The sequence below is a fragment of the Pristiophorus japonicus genome, chromosome 3, assembly GCF_044704955.1.
Source record: "Pristiophorus japonicus isolate sPriJap1 chromosome 3, sPriJap1.hap1, whole genome shotgun sequence".
Classification (NCBI taxonomy): Eukaryota; Metazoa; Chordata; class Chondrichthyes; family Pristiophoridae; genus Pristiophorus; species Pristiophorus japonicus.
Window position 1 is genome coordinate 114,308,212 of NC_091979.1, and position 25,667 is coordinate 114,333,878.

At 44.4% G+C, this 25,667-nt stretch overlaps 1 protein-coding gene across 1 annotated transcript in view; it reads left to right on the forward strand.

The window, feature by feature from the left end:
* Nucleotides 1-24,772: 24,772 nt before the first annotated feature.
* The window catches only part of LOC139259846 (ferroportin-like), a 205,597-nt gene continuing 204,702 nt past the window's right edge, over nucleotides 24,773-25,667 (forward strand). Inside the window, exon 1 of the mRNA XM_070875729.1 lies at nucleotides 24,773-24,815. Within this exon, the coding sequence (XP_070731830.1) occupies nucleotides 24,795-24,815 (21 nt within the window). The 5' untranslated portion in view covers nucleotides 24,773-24,794. The remainder of the gene's footprint in view (nucleotides 24,816-25,667) is intronic.

Here is a 25,667-nt window from a genome sequence, read left to right on the forward strand (position 1 = left end):
CTTGTATTTACTCTGTACAGCCACCAGAGGGCTCATTTCCCCGAGGCCCAAGGAATTCCATAATCCCTTGGGAGCACAGGTATTTAAGAAGGTTTCATAGGTTGGAGAGGCACTCTGGGGACCTGCAATAAAAGACTAAGGTCACACTTTACTTTGAGCTCACAGTATTCAGTCTGACTCTTTCTCCATACAGAACAGAAAGAGTAATGGTTGATGGGTGTTTTTGTGATTGGAAGGCTGTATCCAGTGGGGTTCCGCAGGGCTCACTGCTGGGTCCCATGCTTTTTGTAGTATATATCAATGAATTGGACTTGAATATTGTGAGTATAGAAACATAGAAAATAGGTGCAGGAGCAGGCCATTCGGCGTTTGAGCCTACATTCAGTATGATCATTGCTGATCATGCAACTTCAGTACCCCACTCCTGCCTTCTCTCCATACCCCTTGATCCCTTTAGCCGTAAGGGCCACATCTAACACCCTCTTGAATATATCCAATGAACTGGACTCAACAACTTTCTGTGGTAGAGTTCCATAGGTTCACAATTCTCTGAGTGGAAAAGTTTCTCTTCATCTCAGTCCTATATGGCTTACCCCTTATCCTTAGACTGTGACCCCTGGTTCTGGACTTCCCCAACATTGGGAACACTCTTCCTGCATCCAACCTGTCCAATCCCGTCAGAATTTTATATGCTTCTATGAGATCCCCTCTCATTCTTCTAAATTCCAGTGAATATAAGCCTAGTCGATCCAGTCTTTCTTCATATGTCAGTCCTGCCATCCCGGGAATCAGTCTGGTGAATCTTCGCTGCACTCCCTCAATAGCAAGAATGTCCTTCCTCAGATTAGGAGACCAAAACTGCACACAATACTCAAGGTGTGATCTCACCAAGGCCTTGTACAACTGCAGCAAGACCTCCCTGCTCCTACACTCAAATCCTCTCGCTATTAAGGTCAACATGCCATTTGCTTTCTTTACTACCTGCTGTACCTGCATGCCTACTTTCAATGACTGATGTACCATGACACCCAGGTCTCGTTGCATCTCCCCTTTTCCTAATCTGTCACCATTCAGATAATAATCTGCCTTCCTGTTTTTGCCACCAAAGTGAATAACCTCACATTTATCCACATTATACTGCACCTGCCATGCATTTGCCCACTCACCTAACCTGTCCAAGTCACCCTGCAGCCTCATAGCATCCTCCTCATAGCTCACACTGCCACCCAGCCTAGTGTCATCTGCAAACATGGAGATATTACATTCAATTCCTTCGTCTAAATCATTAATATATATTGTAAATAGCTGGAGTCCCAGCACTGAACCTTGCGGTACCCCAATAGTCACTGCCTGCCATTCTGAAAAGGACCCATTTAATCCCACTCTTTGCTTCCTGTCTGCCAATCAGTTCTCTATCCACGTCAGTACATTTCCCCCAATACCATGTGTTTTAATTTTGCACACCAATCTCTTGTGTGGGACCTTGTAAAAAGCCTTTTGAAAGTCCAAATACACCACATCCACTGGTTCTCCCTTGTCCACTCTACTAGTTGCATCCTCAAAAAATTCTAGAAGATTTGTCAAGCATGATTTCCCTTTCATAAATCCATGCTGACTTGGACCGATCCTGTCACTGTTTTCCAAATGCGCTGCTATTTCATCTTTAATAATTGATTCCAACATTTTCGCCACTATTGAGGTCAGGCTAACTGGTCTATAATTCCCCGTTTTCTCTCTCTCTCTCCTTTTTTTTTTTAAAAGTGGGGTTACATTATTACCCTCCAATCCATCGGAACTGATCCAGATTCCATAGAGCGTTGGGAAATGATCACCAATGCATCTACTGTTTCTGGGGCCACTTCCTAAAGTACTCTGGGATGCAGACTATCAGACCCTGGGGATTTATCGGCCTTCAATCCCATCAATTTCCCTAACACCATTTCCTGACTAATAAGGATTTTCCTCAGTTCCTCCTTCTCACTCGACCCTCGATCCCCTAGTATTTCCTTAGTGAAGACAGAACCAAAGTATTTGTTCAATTAGTCTGCCATTTCCTTGTTTCCCATTATTAATTCACCTGATTCTGACTGCAAGGGACCTACATTTGTCTTCACTAATCTTTTTCTCTTCACATATCTATAAAAGCTTTTGCAGTCAGTTTTTATGTTCCCTGCAAGCTTACTCTCATACTCTATTTTCCCCCTCCTAATTAAACCCTTAGTCCTCCTCTGCTGAATTCTAAATTTCTCCCAGTCCTCAGTTTTGCTGCTTTTTCTAGCCATTTTATATGCCTATTCCTTGGATTTAACACTATCCCTAATTTCCGTTGTTAACCACGGTTGAGCCACCTTCCCCGTTTTATTTTTACGCCAGATAGGGATGTACAATTGTTGTAGTTCATCCATGTGATCTTTAAATGTTTGCCATTGCCTATCCACAGTCAACCCTTTAAGTATCATTCGCCAGTCTATGCTAGCCAATTCACGTCTCATACCATCGAAGTTACCTTTCTTTAATCTCTGAATTAACTGTATCACTCGCCATCTTAATGAAGAATTCTACCATGGTATGGTCACTCTTCCCCAAAAGGCCTCGCACGACAAGATTGCTAATTAATCCTCTCTCATTACACATCACCCAGTCTATGATGGCCAGCCCTCCCGTTGGTTGCTCGACATATTGGTCTAGAAAACCATCCCTAAACACTCCAGGAAATCCTCCTCCACCGTATTGCTACCAGTTTGGTTAGCCCAATCTATATGTAGATAACTGCTGTACCTTTATTGCACACATCCCTAATTTCTTGTTTGATGCTGTCCCCAACATCACTACTACTGTTTGGTGGTCTGTACACAACTCCCACTGGCATTTTCTGCCCTTTGGTATTCCGCAGCTCTACCCATACATATTCCACATCATCCAAGCTAATGTCCTTCCTTACTATTGCATTAATTTCCTCTTTAACCAGCAACGCTACCTCACCGCCTTTTCCTTTCTGTCTATCCTTCCTGAATGTTGAATACCCCTGGATGTTGAGTTTCCAGCCTTGGTCACCCTGCAGGCATGTCTCCGTAATCCCAATTATATGTAATCCCAATTATATCATATTTGTTAATAGCTGCCTGCGCAGTTAATTCGTCCATTTTATTATGAATACTCCTCACATTGAGGCACAGAGCATTCAGGCTTGTCTTTTTAACACACTTTGCCCCTTTAGAATTTTGCTGTAATGTGGCCCTTTTTGATTTTTGCCTTGGATTTCTCTGCCCTCCACTTTTATTTTTCTTCTTTCTATGTTTTGCTTCTTGCCCCCATTCTACTTCCCTCTGTCTCCCTGCATAGGTTCCCATCCCCCTGCCATATTAGTTTAACCCCTCCCCAACAGCACTAGCAAACACTCCCCCTCGGACATTGGTTCCAGTCCTGCCCAGGTGCAGACCGTCTGGTTTGTACTGGTTCCACCTCCCCCAGAACCGGTTCCAATGTCCCAGGAATTTGAATCCCTCCCTCCTGCACCACTCTTCAAGCCACGTATTCACCTTAGCTATCGTGCAATTCCTACTCTGACTAGCACGTGGTCTGGTCTGGTCTGGTCTGAGACTGGAAGCCGCAGTAAAAATGCAGCCTTAAACAGGAGGAAAAAAGTACAGACCACCCTAACAAAAAAGAAAACAAACCAAGAAAGTCAAAAGAATCTCACTAGAAATATGGAACTATATTTTATGTTTAGTTTAAATCTATCTTGGTTAAGATCATTCCATAAATAAATATGTTAACATAATTTTGTATAATAGCAATAGTTTTTATTTTAGCTTGCGTGAAATAGAAACTTTGAGTACTCATATCAAATCATAGGCAGTCCCTCGGAATCAAGGATGACTTGCTACCACACTAAAAATGACTTCTCAGGTGACTGAAGTGTCTCTGTCACAGGTGGGGCAGATGGTGGTTGAATGAACGGGTGGGTGTGGGTTATGGGTTGCCGCACGCTCCTTCCGCTCTCTACGCTTGACTTCAGCTTGCTCTCGGCGAAGTGACTCGAGGTGTTCAGCGCTTTTCTGGATGCTTTTCCTCCACTTTGGGCGGTCTTGGGCCAGGGATTCCCAGGTGTCAGTGGGGATATTACATTTTTTCAAGGAGGCTTTGAGAGTGTCCTTGAAGTGTTTCCTCTGCCCGCCTGGGGCTCACTTGCCATGTCGGAGCTCCGAGTAGAGCGCTTGTTTTGGGAGTCTCGTATCAGGCATGCGGACGATATGGCCCGTCCAGCGGAGCTGATCGAGCGTAGTCAGTGTTTTGATGCTGGGGATATTGGCCTGAGCGAGAACACTGATGTTGGTGCGCCTATCTTGCCTGTGGATTTACAAAATATACCTACTACTTCCAGGTTTCATTATCAATTACTGTTCACTCAAACATGAAACGGTCTGCTAGTTCTGTGTATACACTGCATCTCACAAAGAATTATGATTTTTAAAATGTTTTTGCATGCTCGAAATTACAATCAAGGTACTATTTTCAGCCAATATTACTGCTAATCACTGCTTTGTTGTATATAATTTGGAACAAATTCATTTTGAGTATTCTGCTATGAACAAACTATATTTTAAGCCAACAACTGGATGCCACTTCTTAATAACTGAATTTACTTCCTGCTCTTAATTCAAATGTCAATGGACAAAACTACAAGATTGTCATAGCAACTAAGCTAAGGAATATGACTCCTCCCATAATCTCTTGACAGACAATTGCTTACTGCAGAGAAGCCATAAAACATTTATTTAGACAGGTGTACCAGAGATCAAATTATAAAATCACATATAAAACAATATTCAGGACCCCAATACATGAATATGCTCTTAAGAGCTATCCACCAATGGTGTCAATGCCTGAATAAAAACAAGGGGTTAATAGGATAGAAAGTAAAAAGGGAACTGAATAAATATTTGAAAAAATATAAAAAAAGGATATGAAGCAGGAAAATTAGATTAAAATATATAGCCCCAGTTGAGGAATAGCTTCTTTCATTACTGTCATTTCTACAATTCTATGAGTGAATGAGGTAGGTATATACCATTGACCTAAACCCCGATCACTGATAAACACTGCTGCAGGTAAAAAAAAACGCGTATTATTAGAAACATTATGGGAATAAAATTCCACAACTTCAATTTTTTTCTTAGAATACGACACCTGGAAGCTGCCATGTTGGAAGGCCATCCATTAGGGACAGTTGATAGAATTTTGCAATGTTTGTTTCAGATATTGGAGATGGGTGCTGAAGCTTCTGGAAAAAGAATTATTTCTCATTAACTTGGGGATCGATCCAGTTAATGCTACATTTTTCAAATATTTGAAAGGCTTGTCATCCAAAAGTCCATCTAAGAGCTGGTGCTAAGCTAGTATTTGCCAAATTCATAGCATAGTAACAATGAAGTTCATTCTGTTACAGCTGTGACCATTTTTTCAGATAACTAGGAGAAAACACTTGCATTTATATAGCAGCTTCCATGACCACTGGACATCCCAAAGCGTTTTACAGTCAATAAAGTACTTTATGAAGTGTAGTTACTGTTGTAATGTCGGAGCAATGAAAGATTCAAGAAAATCTGATTTTCACCCATTTCAATCAATTAACTCACCTGTGTTTAGATAAATTTTCTCTGCTTTTTTACTCATGCTGACTCTTTTTGTTAAAATTAAAGAAGAGAGGAACTTCCCCTGCTACCTGCTGGTGTAAGGGATTGGTTCTTTGCTAATGTAATTTGTTAATATACAAATATCTTGGAAAGGAGGTGAACCAAGCAAGCCTATCAAAATACTCAAGATTTTTTGGATTTAGTTTTCCTCTACTATTTTGTCCCATAGCTTGTTGACTATAAACTTAAAATTAGGTTAAGAAGATAATCAAAACATTAATAATTATATTTAAAACTTCACAGTAAATCTGATTAAAATAAATAAAATTATTTGTGTCTGAGTACCTTCATTAATGTTTTTAACTTGGAGGTCCAAAACTTTCTCAAAACCCTGGGCTTGGACTTGAAAAGTTCCTCCGAGTTGTTTCAACAACGACAGCAATTTGTACTTGCATAGCATCTTTAACTAGAGTTACCAAGAACACTGGTGTCTGTAGTTCTGAGGATGGCAGTCTCAGCATGTACAGTGCGTACAATTTCCCACAATACATCAGTAGGCTGCTCTCAGTACATTGGATCTTTCTGCTCAGGATGCATAAATATATGTATCCATTCATTTTCCAAATGATCCAATGAAAACTGAAGAGTACATTTTGAAAGCTTTTTTCCAGCTAACATTTTCACAAAATGAATATTCACTGTAAAACAGTGTATGTGTGTGCGAGAGAAAACTAGAAGTTAGTATGATTATATTTGAATTCCAAAACAATAATTATTTACATAAATTCTCGTATTTTTTGCAGTGTAAAACTTGACATGGTTTTGCATGGGTACATCAGTTTGTTTTGTCATGTTATTTTTAAACATTGGAAGATGAATTTTAGAAGTTGTTTCAGGTGGTTCAACAGCAAATTATAATTAAGTACATTTCTTTTAACTTCAGAAGACTACCTCAGAGAGAAATACAGACAGAAGGGTAGAAATTGGCAAGTGCTGCACCTAATTTCTGCCCATGAAATTTGGGTTTGGGGGACTGATTTTGGGCGAATTGGCAGCCAGTGACTTTTGAGTGCCAACCAACCACCTAAAACAGCTGTTAGGCCCCTTGATTGTGGTAATCAGCAATTAACATCTGCTTCAGGACCCTGATACCACATTGGACAAAAACTGAGCAGAGCATGCGTGACACATGCTCTGCTCAGTTTTATTGTGTCTATGGCAGCCTAACTAGTGGTCCTTAAAGGGACAGCTGGAGGCCATTGAAGAGACAACAACTTGTATTTATATAACACCTTTAACATAGTAAAATGTCCCAAGACGATTCAGAGGAGTGTTTTAAGACAAAAATTTGACACCGAGTCACATAAGAAGAAATTACAGTAGATGGTCAAAGAGGTAGGTTTTAAGGAGCGTCTAAAAGGAGGAAAGAGCGGTAGGGAAGGAGTTCCAGAGCTTAAGCCCGAGGCAGCTGAAAGCACAACGATTATAATCGGGGTTGCTCAAGTGGGCAGAATTTGAGGAGTGCAGATATCTCGGGGCTGGTGGGGGTGGGGGTTGTGAGGCTGTAGGAGATTACAGAGATAGGGATGGGCGAAGCCATGGAGGGATTTGCAAACAAGGATGAGAATTTTGAAATCGAGCGTTGCTTAACCGGGAGCCAATGTTGGTCAGTGAGCACAGGGGTAATGGATGAACGGGACTTGGTGCGAATTAGGACACAGGCAGCTGAGTTTTGGATGACCTCAAGTTTACATAGGGTAGAATCTAGGAGGCCAGCCAGGAGTGCGTTGGCGTAGTCAAGTCTAGAGGTATAAAATGCTTGCGGGTTTCAGCAGCAGATAAGCTGAGGCGGGGGCGGAGACAGGCAATGTTACGGAGGTGGAAATAGGCGGTTTTAGTTACGCCGCGGATATGTAGTCATAGGCTTATTTCAGGGTTAAATATGACACCAAGGTTGTGAACAGTGTGGTTCAGCCTCAGACAGATGTGAGGGAGAGGGATGGAGTCGGAGGCTAGAGAATAGAGTTTGTGGCAGGGACCAAAGACAATGGCCTCAATCTTCCCAATAAAGATGCAAATTTTTCTTTTTTTTTTACTTACCTGAATGTGGAGCCAGGAAGAGCAAGAGTGCTCCTCCTGGCTCCACAGGATTACTGCGAGTCACTGCCGGCCTGCAATCGCCCTCCTCCCCTTCACCTTCCTCCCCAGGACCTACCGGAGGGCTGCGACAGTGCTACTGCCATCCCAAATAAGTGAACTCCAAACTGGCACACTACATTAGGATGCCGGATTGATTGTTGTCTGCAGTTTGCTAGTTAAATGTAGATGAGACCTTGGTGCTGAATTTGGCACAGAACATCACGCAGAGATCTCACTGCACACTGATTTGCAGTCCAATTTGGCGGCAAATTCAATTTCTAGCTCAGAGGGACAAATAGGATGATCAGAAACCTGTGACTGAATTGTTTATAGTAAAGATTTCAAAAAAATTACCACTTTGCAAAAACATGAACAAGTTTTCACACTGCAACACAGGGTTAGATTAATGAAATTTCAGACCAGTCGATTTAGACACTAAGGGAATAAAGGGATAGGCAGGAAAGTGGAGTTGAGGTAGAAGATCAGCCATGATCTTACTGAATGGCAGAACAGGCTTGAAGGGCCGTATGGCCTGTTGTGTATATGCAAAGCATGCACTCCCATGTTCTGCCACCAGGGAGTTCATCCCCTGAAGTCCCAAGGGATCCCAGCATCCCTTGGGAACACTGTATATAAGCCAGCCCCTAAGGCCTGTTCCTCACTCTGGAGTGTCTTAATAAAGACTGAGGTCACTGTTACTTTAACCTCCCTGTGTGCAGTCTCATCTGTATTAGCAACACAACAACTGGTGACAAGAATATGAATCCAACGCAAAGATGCAGCAAACTGTGGGCATCCTGGAGAAGTTCTCGGAGTGTGAGGGCTGGGAAGCCTATGTCGAACGGCTAGACCAGTACTTTGTAGCCAACGAGCTGGATGGAGAAGGAAGCGCTACAAAAAGGAGAGCGGTCCTCCTCACAGTCTGCGGGGTACCGACCTACAGCCTCATGAAGAATCTGCAACAGATAACCGTTTGGAATTCGGTCCGCTGCAGCAATCTTCCAGAGAAACATGGAGAGCCGACTCAAGTCAGTACCACACACGGTGGTCTTTCAGGACGACATATTGGTCAGGACACCGCCGAGCACCTACAAAACCTGGAGGAGGTCCTCCAGCGATTGGATCGCGTAGGGCTGCGGCTGAAGAGGTCGAAATGCGTCTTTATGGCAACAGAAGTGGAGTTTTTGGGGAGAAAGATCGCGGCGGACGGCATTCGGCCCACAGACGCCAGGACAGAGGCTATCAGGAACGCGTCCAGGCCACAGAACGTCACGGAGTTGCGGTTGTTCCTGGGACTCAACTATTTTGATAACTTCCTACTGAGGTTAAGCACCCTTTTAGAGCCCCTACATGTGATATTACGCAAAGGTGAGAACAGGCTATGGGGAAAAAAACAAGTAATTGCTTTTGAGAAAGCCAGAAACATTTTATGCTCCAACAAGTTGCTTGTATTGTATAACCCGTGTAAAAGACTTGTGCTAGCATGTGACGCATCGTCGTACGGAGTCGGGTGTGTATTACAACAAGCTAACATTCGCGTGTGTGTTCGGGGTAAAGAAAATGCATCAGTATCTGTTTGGCCTCAAATTTAAGCTGGAAACCGATCACATGCCCCTCACATCCCTGTTTGCTGAAAACATGGGGATAAATATTAATGTCTCAGCCCGCATACAAAGGTGGGCACTTGCGCTATCAGCGTATAACTATACCATCCGCCACAGGCCAGGCACCGAGAACTGTGCGGATGCTCTGTCGGCTACCATTGCCCACCACGGGGGTGGAAATGGCGCAGCCTGCAAACTTGTTGATGGTGGCGCAGCCCGCAGACTTGTTGATGGTCATGGAAGCATTTGAAAATGATAACTCACCTGTCACGGCCTGCCAGATTAGGACTTGGACCAGCCAAGATCCTCTGCTGTCCCTAGTAAAAAATTGTGTACTGCATGGGAGCTGAGCCAGCATCCCTGTTGAAATGCAAGAGCCAATCAAGCCGTTCCAGCGGCGAAAGGACAAGCTGTCCATTCAGGCAGACTGCCTATTGTGGGGTAACCGCGTAGTGCTACCAGAAATGGGCAGGGAGACATTCATCTCGGATCTCCACAGCACATACCCGGGTATAGTAATGATGAAAGCGATAGCCAGATCCCACGTGTGGTGGCCCGGTATCGACTCTGACTTAATGAGTCCTGCAGCGTATGTGCTCAGTTGAGCAACGCGCCCAGAGAGGCAGCACTAAGTTTGTGGTCCTGGCCCTCCAGACCATGGTCGAGGATCCATGTCTTCTATGTGGGCCCGTTTCTCGGTAAACTGTTCCTGGTGGTGGTGGATGCTTTTTCAAAATGGATTGAATGTGAAATAATGTTGGGGAGCACTGAGGGCCTGAGGGCCATGTTTGCCACCCATGGCCTGCCTGACATACTGGTCAGTGACAACGGGCCATGTTTCACCAGTGCCGAATTTAAAGAATTCATGACCCGCAATGGGATCAAACATGTCACCTCGGCCCTGTTTAAACCAGCCTCCAATGGGCAGGCAGAGCGGGCAGTACAAACCATCAAATAGAGCCTTAAACGAGTCACAGAAGGCTCACTCCAAACCCGCCTGTCCCGAGTACTGCTCAGCTACTGCATGAGACCCCACTCACTCACAGGGGTGCCCCCGGCTGAGCTACTCATGAAAAGGACACTTAAAACCAGACCCTCGCTGGTTCACCCCAACCTGCATGATCAGGTAGAGAGCAGGCGGCAGCAACAAAATGTAAACGATGGTCGTGCCACTGTGTCACGGGAAATTGATCTGAATGACCCTGTGTATGTGCTAAACTATGGACATGGTCCCAAGTGGATCGCGGGCATGGTGATAGCTAAAGAAGGGAATAGGGTGTTTGTAGTCAAACTAGACAATGGACAAATTTGCAGAAAGCACCTGGACCAAACAAGGCTGCAGTTCACAGACTGCCCTGAACAACCCACAGCAGACATCATCTTTTTCGAGCCCACAACACACACCCAACGACACCACGCCGGACCAGGAAATCGAACCCATCACGCCCAACAGCCCAGCGAGGCCAGGTTCACCTAGCAGCCCTGCAGCGCCAACAACATGCCAGCCCAGCGAGGGCACAGCCAACACACCAGAACAGACATCTGTACCGAGGCGGTCCACCAGGGAAAGAAAGGCTCCCGACCACCTCACCTTGTAAATAGTTTTCACTTTGACTTTGGATGGGGGAGTGATGTTGTGTATCTGTAAAGCATGCACTCCCATGTTCCGTCACCAGGGAGCTCATCCCCTGAAGTCCCAAGGGATCCCAGCATTCCTTGGGACCTTTGTATATAAGCCGTTACTCACTCTGGAGTGTCTTATTAAAGATTGAGGTCACTGTCACTTTAACCTCCCTATGTTAGGAACACAATATGGCCTATTCCTGCTTCCTATTTCTTATAATCCTGTAAAGTCCTCTGCACTAGCCTCTGGTGCCCAAGTTAGGAGAGCTGTCTTATAGCGGGTGGGGTATTCCTGTCCTGTGTCTGATTCTATGCAAGTCATCTGCATGCAGTTACTAGGTCTGACCACCGGGCGGCCTCGTGGAACTCATCTCCGAGCCTGCGCCATATTGGGTGCGAGGTGAACCTTCCGGTAAGTTCAGCAATTTTGTAAAGTTTTAACTTTTTTTTAATTTATCGTCGATGGAAGCCACTGTCTTCCCCTCCCACTCGTTTATATTTGTCAACATTTACTTTTCGATCCCTCTCTCACCCCCACCCGGTGCCTTTTCTCTCCCGGCGTACGTTGACGGTTTATTCGCCGGTTGACTCCCTTCTCATTTATTTTCTCTCGGATCCCCGATCTCTCGGCTATTCCCGGCTGGTTCCTGATCCCGGGGCATGCGAGCCAGCACCTTCCGGGCTCCCGCCTGCGTCCAACCGCCGCTTACGCCAATCTCCCGCTGGCCGGGCGAGGGTTGGACCAACACGCCACTTCACTTCCTGCAGTAATCCATTCACTCAGGATGCTACTGAGCCTAAAATGGTCATATTCAAGACTTAAACCATATCGTCCCCACACCCACACATAAATAAAACTGAGCAGGTGAATCCTTAACTTGAAGAAAGAGACATTAGCCTGCTATTAAATTACACTATAAGCCTGAGACAACTCTGGAGTTAAAGAGTTACTGTGGATGCTGGAAATCTTCAATAAAAATAGGAAATGCTAGAAAATACTCAGCAGGTCAGGCAGCATCTGTAGAGAGAAACAGTTAGGTTGATGACTTTTCATCAGAGAATGAGGAAAAGTCAGGAATTATACTTTGGACTGCCTTTGGGAGTTGTGTACAGACCTCCAAACAGTAGTAGTGATGTTGGGGAGGGCATCAAACAGGAAATTAGGGGTGCATGCAATAAAGGTGCAGCAGTTATCATGGGTGACTTTAATATGTGTTGTAGAGAGTCGAAAGATATATATAGACTTAGGCATTAGGCACCTGCTGGATATTTAGAACTCACATAAGCTTAAATGGACACACACATAAAATGGCTGCCCAGGCATTATGGGAAATCAGGTAGTCAAACTGTGAACTGTTGAACGTTCACTGACCGAGCAATAACCCTGTGAGGCCCACTGTAGGAATGCCTGGGAAGACAGAGATAAGAAGGAAACCATCTCCTGTGAACAAGGCCATGAAACCAATTATTTCAGGAAGAAAGATAAGAGGGAAACCATTTGCTGTAAACAAGGCTATATACCAATTATTTCTCCAAGAATTCTATTGGGTTAAAATAACCTATATGTAATCTATAATCATTGTGATTGGCTTGTGTCCAGCCGTGATGGGCTGTGTAGCTGCAGTAAACTGTTTTGTAACTGTTGTGAAACATATAAAGGTACATGTAACTCTTTGTTCTGTGAAGAGAAACCTGGATACGGTCCTGAGTTTTTCCTTCCCGCTGAGCGTAATAAAGCTGCTTCAGCATTGGAACCGACCCTGAGTGTTGAGTGATTCTTCTAAGAAAACACTAACGCTAACAATGGCGTAGTCGACGGGATTTCCCGGAGTCGCTGGACGCCCTTGGAAAAAACCCGGGTGAGTATAAAAAACAAGTATAAAGGGTGCGGAAGGTGGAAGCTGGTTGATCGACATGAGGAGACGGTCTAATATCTCAAACGCCTAGCCTGAGCCTGAATTAAGAGGACTTTTGTCCCACGTGACGGCCAAGAACCAAGTAGGCGTAGGGAACACACTTAGACCGTGGGATCGTGATACCGAGAGACATCTTCCGGACCCAGTAGTGTAATTTGAAATACCCCGGGATAGAACCAAGCGGTGTACAGCGGCTAACGGAATCCAAACCTGTGAACAGGGTCGGACCAACGGGCTGAGCGGTGGTAGGTAGTCGTTAAGGATACGTAGAGCACTGCGGGAATTGCTTAAACGCGTTTTTAAGAATTGTATAAGTTTGTGTAACAGCAGAACTTGTGACCTGACAGTAGCCAAGAGACAGTTTACTACAAGTCGCGCTAGAAAGAAAGCGGACCGCTGAGAGTAGATTCCTAACGATACCAGTCCTACCCAGGAATGGCCATGAAAACAAGTAAACTCGAGTGGGGACCAGAAGGGTCGCTTACCCGCCACCTGGCGGAAAAACAAAAGAAGCTAATTGAAAAAATGATTAAAGCAGGGTGGAATCCTCAGGAATTAGTTATGTGAGGAATTATTTAGATAAAACTACGAATTCCCTGAAAGGTCATGGATCCAAAAATAGAGCCGGCCAAAACAAGAAGAGAGACTGTTGTAAATGTCTGATCGTTGAGTGAGAAGTGTCTGTGTGATTTTTGACTGCAGAATGAATTTTTGTTTTATGTTTTCATGTTCCGAAAGCCTGGTTGGAAGAGGAATGCAAGTGTCTGTTTATTTTAGAAACAGAGTGAAAGTCTTTTTTTTAAACCCTTTGTAATGTTGTCCTGTATGTGGGAAGTTTTAAGACATTTAAGTTAGAAACGCAGGTGTGGATTTATTCGGATGATAAGTTACGGAGCTAGGAGAATAAACAAATAAAGAATAGGTTTGTTGAGCAAAATATTTATTTGACATGCTCACTTACTTGCCGAAAGAAAACATGCAATGATTGATTGGGTTGAAAGACATAAATTTAGTCTCGGAATGAGATAAAGAATGCTTTTAAAAAAAAAAAGAGCTTCTAAAAAAAAAAGTTTTAAATAAAGATTGAAATTACAAAGTTTGAATTGGGATTTTGAGATATTCAGAGAAGGCACAGGAAATACTGAGGTGGATTTAAAAAAAAAGATTAAATTAAATCTGATCAGGTCAAACTCCTGGGCAAGTGGCGAGCTATCTGCGAAGGTGTAAAAGGAACTTTTGGAAAATGTTAAAAAACAGCAAGCTTTAGTAACGGCTTTGAAACTGGAGCATTTTGAGATAACGAAAGGCAGCACTCAAACTCTCAAAGCTGGTCTCCATTCCAGTTATGGAGAAAAAGAAAAAGATAAAGACGCCACTTTGAAAGTAAACAAATTAACAACTTTATGGAGTTACGAACCCTCCGTGTAAAATACAAAACCTAATTTGAAGAAAGAAAAAAAAAAGATGTAACGGACTAAATGGAAAAAGACATAACTTACTAAATACTAGTTGATGTTTGCTGTGAAAAAGATATTGGTTTAATTAGAAGAGAAAAAAAAATAATTGGAATAAGTAAAAAACACTCTACATGGATTCGAATTTTCAAAAGTTTCAATGCAGTTTGAAAAGATTTCTAAAATGGACAGTGTTTATCAAAAATGTCCCGAACAGTCTAAACAAGCAGGAGGGTTTTGAAGATAACGAGGAGAAAGAGAGAAATAAAAAAAAACAGAATTGAATTTCAGTAAACAAAATCGCTATTGTATGTGTGGTCTTGTTTAAAAACAATTTAAAAAAAAAAAATTATTTGGCAAGTACTTGAATTAGAAGTTAAGAAAACATTGGAGTTTACTCTAATGATTTATGCTGTTTTTAACGGATTCCTAATTTCGAAGCCAGTTTTGAAGGCACAAAGACTTTTTTTTCAGATGATTACGTGAAGTCACGTAATGACATCAGGTCTTCTTACAAACCTGGAAAGGAGTTAACCCTTTCCATTGACAGCCGTTTTATACTGAACATTATTAATTTGGATTTCTTAATAGGGAAAAAAAAACTCACCTAACAGGAAACAAAAATAAAAACAGAACTAGCTTATGTAATAATACTTGCCTGATACAATAAAGAAATAGATATTCAATAAAACAAATTGAAGAGTTAAAAGCTAAGATAAACAGGCTGGAAGAGATAACGGGACTAGACGGATAGTGCAGTGCGCAGCCATAGCACCATCACCTCTGGCAATAGAGCCAATGTACCCCACAGTGGGTAGGTGTAGTCCACAAACCCAACCTAACGGTAAAGCAGACAGCGATGTTTGGAGGAATAGCTTTGGCCTTGGTCATAGGAGTTTGGGTAATATTTAAGTGGGTAAAGACACGGGCGCACGCCCTACAGATTCAGCTCGAAATGGTTCGATTATAACCTTGTGCTTCTGATTTTGCAGGGTGACAGGGACACTCGTAGAGCAAAAAAACTTAACCCCTGGTGACGACCAGGCCGTCTGTTTAAAATTACAGATAATACTTACCGGAATGGGAATACGAACGGCGCTACTCGTAATATGGATAGCCCTGCGACATGCACGTACCCTGGGCAACACCGACGGACAGCAGAGCACGCTGGAAATAAACAACTATATGAACTATGGAGTCTTGTTTAATTTAACGGACGGAATGTGCATTCCAGCAGCCAAGGACTGGAGCAAGGACAGGACTTATTTTAATGCATGGTTACAAGTGAATCCTAATAAGAATAAGGGTATGTGTACAGTGCTCCACGGGTATAAGGAGCAGATGCATTAAACGGAGGGATGTCAAAGGGCCTGATGAATGTACTTTCGGCATAATTTGTGCTCCTCCGGGACAATCCCAGCAATCAGTCATCCGCAAGAAGGGAATGGGGCTGTGTGGGTATTACGAGGAGGCGGGGGCGGCTGCAATATCATTGTATGTATGTTTCTCACCCCCTCCGACACCGCGCCCCATAAGAATCACTACATTGCCCGAAGAACTGCCTTGTCCCATAACTACTAAGGGACCAGAAAATGGGATTGCAATGTACAACGAAGGGGAATTATTGTATGATAATGTTAAACATGAAATTGTGCCTGTTCTGATCAATATTTCAGGCATCCAGATGCCGGAATATTGTACCGAACAGTCAAGGAAGATGTACAATGTATTAAGTAAAGTCGTAATGCAGCAGGCTGCCGATGCAATGGGTGCCAGTAAGTTCCGGGGACAGGGGTTAGCCCCCAGGATGAAGAGGGAAATAGTAAATGATGTTGCTACCGTTTTCAATACAGGAACCTCCGTAGTGAACTCGATAGACATACAAGGGCTAAATGAGAGGGTAGAACAGCTTAAAGGGGTGATGAAGGGGTTATTGGAGAGGGTGGAGCAAAACCAGGAAGACCAGGCCAACCTAGGAAAGGAGGGGGCCGAAATCCAGTTGGATGGCATCTCAGTCCTGGAAGCTCACGCTAAAACCATTAATCACCTCATTGATAGAGAACAAGAAGATACAATAAAGCAAAGACAGGGGCAACTCTGTCATGCTTATGGTCTGTGGATGGTGGGACAGATCCGCCACAACCTCAACCAGATCCAACGCGGGGAGGTACCCGATTGGATAGACAGTTCACATTTAGCTCAGTTGGCGAACCAAAGGGGGACACTGGATAATTGTACTCTGAAGGGACTGACCCGAGTATACCCCGCAATTCCAGATTGCCAGATGGGTAGGACTACCGGGATAGGGATAGTCCTGTTGATCCCCATAGCAACGCCGGACTCAGGGCCGTTCCCCTTATACCAACTAGAGAATATCGGAGTAATACGGGAAAATGTCTCCATACGCTACTACCTAACCACCACCTCTGCCGTTCGTCGAAACAACATACTTACCGGGATTTCCCTAGCAGATTGCAAGCAAAGGGGGGAAATCACAGTATGCCCTCACCCGGTGGGCCGAGGGGAACTAGACGAGTGCGGGTTTAACCGAACCAACGGGTGTGTACTAGAAATAGTGCCCGCACACATGCACTTCGCGAGGGCAGGCTACGGAGGGAGGGGAAGATACTGCGTCTCTACCACAGAACGGTCGTACCAGTATAATGACCTGCAGTGCCCTATACCGCAGCCAAACTTTTGCTTTACACCACTACGACCTGTCGCGATCGGGCAAGCGCATATCACCCAGGTTAGGCGCCGGAAGTCCGAAGTTATTGAAGTAACTGATCAGCTCCATGATCATTTGCAGGATTATGACGAGCCAGAGCAGGTCCCTATCCCACATCTAACCGAAGTATTACGGGAGTTGAGGCTCAGAGTGGGTCAATCTGTAAAACTCTATCACCAGCTACAAACTAAAATCAAAGAAGATACCGAGGTAGACTTACAAAGTCAGAGTTGGTGGAGAAAGGTCTGGGACTGGGGAATAAATGTGAACATCCACCCATGGATTCGAATTATTTCACACACACTGGTCGGAATACAATTAATCTTAGCAATAACATGGGGCGTGATGGCCTGCCAGGTATGCAGGCGCCACAAACGGCAGAAACGGACCAATCACCGTTCCCTGGATATTAAACAAGTCTGTTTGATAAGGGGACGGGAGGAGCTAGCCTTTGTTAATTTGATTTGAGCAACCGGAACTCCTGAAACCGCGTGACTGGCCAGCACGTTGAGGCAAGGAATACCGGGCCGTGCACAAATATCAGATAAAGGCAGTATTTCGGTTAAAAGGGGACTAGGGCTAGTCCCTTTACCGAAAGGGGGAATTGTTGTAGAGAGTCGAAAGATATATATAGACTTAGGCATTAGGCACCTGCTGGATATTTAGAACTCACATAAGCTTAAATGGACACACACATAAAATGGCTGCCCAGGCATTATGGGAAATCAGGTAGTCAAACTGTGAACTGTTGAACGTTCACTGACCGAGCAATAACCCTGTGAGGCCCACTGTAGGAATGCCTGGGAAGACAGAGATAAGAAGGAAACCATCTCCTGTGAACAAGGCCATGAAACCAATTATTTCAGGAAGAAAGATAAGAGGGAAACCATTTGCTGTAAACAAGGCTATATACCAATTATTTCTCCAAGAATTCTATTGGGTTAAAATAACCTATATGTAATCTATAATCATTGTGATTGGCTTGTGTCCAGCCGTGATGGGCTGTGTAGCTGCAGTAAACTGTTTTGTAACTGTTGTGAAACATATAAAGGTACATGTAACTCTTTGTTCTGTGAAGAGAAACCTGGATACGGTCCTGAGTTTTTCCTTCCCGCTGAGCGTAATAAAGCTGCTTCAGCATTGGAACCGACCCTGAGTGTTGAGTGATTCTTCTAAGAAAACACTAACGCTAACAATATGCATATAGATTGGGCTAACCAAACTGGAAACAATACGGTGGAGGAGGATTTCCTGGAGTGCATAAGGGATGGTGTTCTAGACCAATATGTCGAGGAACCAACTAGGGGGGAGGCGATCTTAGACTGGGTGTTGTGTAATGAGAGAGGATTAATTAGCAATCTTGTTGTGCGAGGCTCCTTGGGGAAGAGTGACCATAATAAGGTGGAATTCTACATTAGGATGGAGAATGAAACAGTTAATTCAGAGACCATGGTCAAGAACTTAAAGAAGAGTAACTTTGAAGGTATGAGGTGTGAATTGGCTAGGATAGATTGGTGAATGATACTTAAGGGGTTGACAGTGGATGGGCAATGGCAGACATTTAGAGACTGCATGGATGAACTACAACAATTGTACATCCCTGTCAGGCGTAAAAATAAAAAAGGGAAGGTGGCTCAACCGTGGCTATCAAGAGAAATCAGGGGTAGTATTAAAGCCAAGGAAGTGGCATACAAATTGGCCAGAAATAGCAGCGAACCCGGGGACTGGAAGAAATTTAGAACTCAGCAGAGGAGGACAAAGGGTTTGATTAGGGCAGAGAAAATAGAGTACGAGAAGCAGCTTGCAGGGAACATTAAAATGGATTGCAAAAGCTTCTATAGGTATGTAAAGAGAAAAAGGTTAGTAAAGACAAACGTAGGTCCCCTGCAGTCAGAATCAGGGGAAGTCATAACGGCGAACAAAGAAATGGCAGACCAATTGAACAAGTACTTTGGTTCGGTATTCACTAAGGAGGACACAAACAACCTTCCGGATATAAAAGGGGTCAGAGGGTCCAGTAAGAAGGAGGAACTGAGGGAAATCCTTATTAGTCAGGAAATTGTGTTGGGGAAATTGATGGGATTGAAGGCCGATAAATCCCCAGGGCCTGATGGTCTGCAGGAGGTGCTTAAGGAGGTGGCCTTGGAAATAGCGGATGCATTGACAGTCATTTTCCAACATTCCATAGACTCTGGATCAGTTCCTATGGAGTGGAGGGTAGCCAATGTAACCCCACTTTTTAAAAAAGGAGGGAGAGAGAAAACACGGAATTATAGACCAGTCAACCTGACATCGGTAGTAGGTAAAATGAGGTTCTGTGCTGGGGCCCCAGCTGTTTACATTGTACATTAATGATTTAGACGAGGGGATTAAATGTAATATCTCCAAATTTGCGGATGACACTAAGTTGGGTGGCAGTGTGAGCTGCGAGGAGGATGCTGAGGCTACAGAGTGACTTGGATAGGTTAGGTGAGTGGGCAAATGCATGGCCTTGTGGTGTACTGGCCTGATGTCCGGGTTTATGTGAATCACTACCTTGGTTCCCATGAAAGTGCCGATGCTGGGTTGAAATAATAAGTCAAATTTGTTCAGGACCTGTGAGCATGATACTCGCTCCACAGAAGAAATTGCATTGACATCGCCCCATTTCCAGTTCATGACAGCAAGCCAACTCCTCCTCAGTAGTGCTGGACTGTCCCCTGGGACAATCCAGAGTGGCAACCTGTTCTCCAAATCTTTGAGGGTCACGACTATTGTGGCGCTGCCTCGCACTGGAATGATCTCCTTTGTATATGTCCGTAGCAGTGCATCAATTGGCAATAATTTTGGCCTCCTGGTCTTGGACACCCACAACCTTTCGAACTGTTTGATACTCATCAGGGACTGGCTGGCCCCTGTGTCTAGCTCCATTAATACTGGGATGTCATTGAGGAGCACTTTCATCATTATCGGTGGCGTCCTAGTATGAACTGTGTGTGCTCCACATGAACTCGCTGAACTTCAGCTTCCAGCGATTTTCCCCCAGTATTCATTTGGCCTCGTAGGGCTTACATCGGGCCCGTCCTCTTCGTACATCAACCTGGCTGTAGGTTTCCTGCACATATGCGCCAAGTGACCGCTGACGTTGCAGTTTCTGCAGGTATATTGCTGATACCAGCAAGCTCTGGCTGGGTGTTTGCCTTCTAAGTTGGGTGGCAGTGTGAGCTGCGAGGAGGATGCTATGAGGCTGCAAAGTGACTTGGATAGGTTAGGTGAGTGGGCAAATGCATGGCAGATGAAGTATAATGTGGATAAATGTGAGGTTATCCACTTTGGTGGTAAAAACAGAGACAGATTATTATCTGAATGGTGACAGATTAGGAAAAGGGGAGGTGCAATGAGACCTGGGTGTCATGGTACATCAGTCATTGAAGGTTGGCATGCAGGTATAGCAGGTGGTTAAGAAAGCAAATGGCATGTTCGCCTTCATAGCGAGGGGATTTGAGTACAGGGGCAGGGAGGTGTTACTACAGTTGTACAGGGCCTTGGTGAGGCCACACCTGGAGTATTGTGTACAGTTTTGGTCTCCTAACTTGAGGAAGGACATTCTTGCTATTGAGGGAGTGCAGCGAAGGTTCACCAGACTGATTCCCGGGATGGCGGGACTGACATATCAAGAAAGACTGGATCAACTGGGATTGTATTCACTGGAGTTCAGAAGAATGAGAGGGAATCTCATAGAAACGTTTAAAATTCTGATGGGTTTAGACAGGTTAGATGCAGGAAGAATGTTCCCAATGTTGGGGAAGTTCAGAACCAGGGGTCACAGTCTAAGGATAAGGGGTAAGCCATTTAGGACCGAGATGAGGAGAAACTTCTTCACCCAGAGAGTGGTGAACCTGTGGAATTCTCTACCACAGAAAGTTGTTGAGGCCAATTCACTAAATATATTCAAAAAGGAGTTAGATGTAGTCCTTACTACTAGGGGGATCAAGGGGTATGGCGAGAAAGAAGGAATGGGGTACTGAAGTTGCATGTTCAGCCATGAACTCATTGAATGGCGGTGCAGGCTCCAAGGGCTGTATGGCCTACTCCTGCACCTATTTTCTATGTTTCTATACTTTGAACTGCCTTTGGCTGGGATTCACACTTTGTCCACCAGGTGAGCGCTTGATGCATGTGTGCTCACACATAGGAGCAAAGGTCTACTACCCCGTGACTATTCTTTGACGTAAGTGTTGTGTAGCGTTCTCGATCAGGCCAGCATCGAAGCACTGATCACACTACCAGCTCTGTTGGGCGGGCCACATTGTTCGCATAACTGACACAAGACTCCCAAAGCAAGTGCTCTACTCAGAACTCCTACATGGGAGTCGAGCCCTAGCTGGGCAGAGGAAACGTTTCAAGGACACCCTCAAAGCCTCCTTGATAAAGTGCGACATCCCCACCGACACCTGGGAGACCCTGGCCAAAAACCACCCTAAGTGGAGGAAGAACATCCGGGAGGGCACTGAGCACCTCGAATCTCGTCGCTGAGAGCCTGCAGAAAACAAGCGCAGGCAGCGGAAGGAGCGTGCGGCAAACTAGTCCCACCCATCCCTTCCTTCAATAACTGTCTGTTCACCTGTGACACGGTCTGTGGCTCTCGTATTGGACTGTTCAGTTACCTGAGAACTCACTTTTAGAGTGGAAGCAAGTCTTCCTCGATTTTGAAGGACTGCCTATGATGATGATGAGACAATGGCATCAACTTTTCTTGTAACATTAAAAAGATTCAATACTAATTTTATGAAAATATCCCAAGAGTTTTTTAACCTGGCTTCAGATTTGATTGGAGTTATAGTCCACCTGTTGCCAAGCTCATGCAGTGCGTGATGGATTTCTGGAGGCTGTTTGGCTTTATGCCACCTGACTAAAATTGCGATCTAATTCTTAAGTTAGACTGCCATTTTCAGGTTGATGTGTACTGCTTCGTATGAGTTCAAAAGTTGCAGTATAACAGATCAGAAAGCTGTTGTAGCAAGTGGAAATATGTTGTGCTAAACATAATTCTGCAAGTATAGACCAGATATTATTGAATTTACTTGACGTGCAAAAGGAATGTATGGGTGCAGCACTCACCAAGTCTAGTCATGTTACCAATTAAAAGATTGCATTACTGGTATCTTTCAGCAGCCAAGAAAGGATCTAAACAATCATGTGCCATGTTTTATATGTTACTTATACATATATCTAACTAAAAATATGTGAATACTTTCAATCCAACGAAATCACTCTATGCAGTCACAATTTCTTGTTACTTTTTTTTGTCAATATTTAACTTTGAAACTGCCTAGGGTGGTAATTTACAATTGAGATCTCATTTTTTGATGCCTCTCCCATCTTTGCTTTTCTGTTTTCCGATAAGTAATTTAACTTTTTATGTAAAGCTTTTAGCTTTCTATATATTTTAACTACTTTTATGCTTATTTTAATTAATTTTTAACGTTTTTATTGCCTTGTCTAGGTCTTCAGCTTCATTTTTGGTTACCTGCCTGTACGCAACTGCACTCCTACGATGCTCCACTATTGGGCTGTATCTTGTTTCCTATTTTCTGCCCCTTGCCTTCTCTGCAATAAGGGCTGCTCCATCCCTCAGAGAACGTTTCTTTTATGCTCCCCTGCTTGATCCAGCCTTGCTGATCCAGCAAAATTGTCCCCTACCTGGCCCACCTCAATCTCCGTTCTCTCATGACCCAGCACCCTGTTGTTTCAAAGTGATACGCTTATAGCTCTGCCATACTCCCACTCCCTGCCCACATCTTTCACGATGGCCCACTCATTGCTCTGCTGCACTTCCACCTCTACCTCCGTCAGGCCTTCTTTCTCCCTTGCTCATGGCTACTTCTGCTGGAGCTCTGCATGCAGCTGGTTGACAGAGCTATGGCCTCCTGCTCCCACCTTTCCTGTTTTTAGTCTGCCCTCCCTATTGTTTTCTGCCTGATGCTCTGCCATGCTCTCACCTCCCACTACTGACTGTCAGCCTCTGGCCATTTCATTTTATAGTTTACATATCTTCTGGTTCTGGCCCCTTACTACACTGCTTGGATGAAATTTTGTATGTAAAAAAAAAAAAACTTGGGCCCCGTTAAGTGTTATGTTTACAAACAAAGTTTTCTTTTGTGAACCACTTTAATTAATTTGATAAATTATTTCCAAAAATTATCCAGTTCACACCTCACTCTGCCCTGCTCCTGGCAATTAAAAAAAAAAAAAGGATGGCCAGGCATCTAATACTACTTGCCTAAAGCCTTGGCCTCTCTCCATTCTCTTGGTTCTGTGTTGATGCCATGCCATCTCCTTACCCAAAAGGAAAATAGAAAAAGACACGAAAACAAACAGACACCGAGACAAAATTGACAATAACAGTTAATGACAGAGACCCATCAAACAAGAGTAAGAGAGCAATAGGAACAGAACGGAGACAGAAAGTCACCATGGGGGTAATTTTAACCCCCAAAAACGGGTGGGAAGTTAAAAATTTAAAAAAATTCAAATCCGAACCCAAACTGCCTCTAACCCGGCCATTTCCAGTTTTACGGGAGGCGGCCAACCAATCCACTCCACTCCCAAGAGACGGGTCAATTGTTACAACCTTAAGGAGGCTTCATGCTTCCAATTTAACAAGGTTTCTATTTTTAACTCCTGTCGGCCGGGCTTTCCTGACCTCTGGGGAAACTGGTAGATAAAAGGAGGCAACAAGGGCTGGATTCATAAGTTAAGTGTCTTTAGAGCACTGCTTGTGGATCAGGAGGAGGAGTGCTTCCTCCAGGCCCAACAAGCTAACCATGTAAACCCCGTCCTGCCCCTGCCATTTCCTTCTAACCCCTAACCCCCACAATCACTGATCTCCCTCTACCCCATCTCTATCCCTCCCCTGCTTCCCGCCCCACCCCTTGCAATCTCTCATATTCTCTGACAACCCTCCCCCCTGGAATCACTGTTTTCCCCCTTCTCTTCATCTCCACTAAACCTATCTGTTCCTGCAGCCTTTCCCACCTGACGGGCAGCCAACCTATCAACCAGGGTGGCTGTCGGGCTGGAAACCTAAAAAAAAATCAAACACACTCTGTAGTTAAAACTACATTGCAATAGGGAAACTCGTACTAATGGGTTTGCCATCCATAACTCCTACCTTCTCTTTCTCCCCGTGCCCCCCCAACCTTCCCTGCTCTGAATGCCGCCGCAGTAAATATCGGGGCCCATGGGGTAGATTTTTGTGTTCACGGCCTGGTTGGTAATCCTGATTTCAATGGAATGAAAATCGGGCAGGTTGTGTAATGCTTGCTTGCTCCTCCAGATTACTTGAGTGGTAAGTACAACAATCTACCCTGTATAGTCCAGCTTACTCTGTGCAATGCCACAGGAGATAGTTAGCTTGTATTAATAAATATGTTGCACATTTCTAGTAAACATAACTCTTAGTTTCTGTGTCACACTATTGCTTCTCTCCATAAGGTCAGAAGTGGGGATGTTCACTGAGGATTGCGCAGTGTTCAGTTCCATTTGCAGCTCCTCAGATAATGAAGCGGTCCATACCCGGCATACACCAAGACCTGGACGACATTCAGGCTTAGGCTGCTAAGTGGCCAGTAACATTCGTCCCACACGAGTGCCAGGCAATGACTATCTCCAACAAGCGAGAATCTAACCCCTGCCCCTTGACGTTCAACGGCATGACCATCGCTAGTGGTACGGTAGGGTAGTGGTTATGTTATTGGACAAGTAATCCAGAAGGCTGGACTAATAATCCAGAGATGCGAGTTCAGATCCACCACGGTAGCTGGGGGAATTTAAATTCAGTTAATTAAATAAAACTAGCTTTTTAATTCCAGAATCAGTAATGGTGACCATGAAACTACCGGATTGTCGTAAAAATCCAACTGATTCACTAATGTCCTTGAGGAGAGGAAGTCTGCCATCTTTACCTGGTCTGGCCTATATGTGACTCCAGACCCGCAGCAATGTAGTTGACTCTTAACTGCTCTCTGAAATGGTCGAGCAAGCCACTTAGTTGTATCAAACCGCTACGACCAAGTACGGTTCAAGAAGGTGGCTCACCACCACCTTCGCGAGGCCAATTAGTGATGGGCAATAAATGCTGGCCTGGCCAGTGATGCCCACATCCAATTAATGAATAAATAAAAATAATCCCTCACCATCAACATCCTGAGGGTCACCATTGGCCAGAAACTTAACTGAACCAGGTCAGAGGCTGTGTATTCTGCAGCGAGTGTCTCACCTTCTGACTCCCCAAAGCCTGGATGAGTGCAGCTCCAACAACAAGTCAAGAAGCTCGACACTATCCAGGACAAAGCATTCCGCTTGATTGGCACCCTATCCACCACCTTAAACATTCAATCCCTCCACCACGGCGCACTGTGGCTGCATCTACCATCTACAAGATGCACTTCAGCAACTCGCCAAGACGACTTCGGCAGCACCTCCCAGACCTGCGACCTCTACCACCTAGAAGGACTAGGGCAGCAGGTGCATGTGAACAGCATCACCTGCAAATTCCCCTCCCAAGTTACACACCATATATCGCC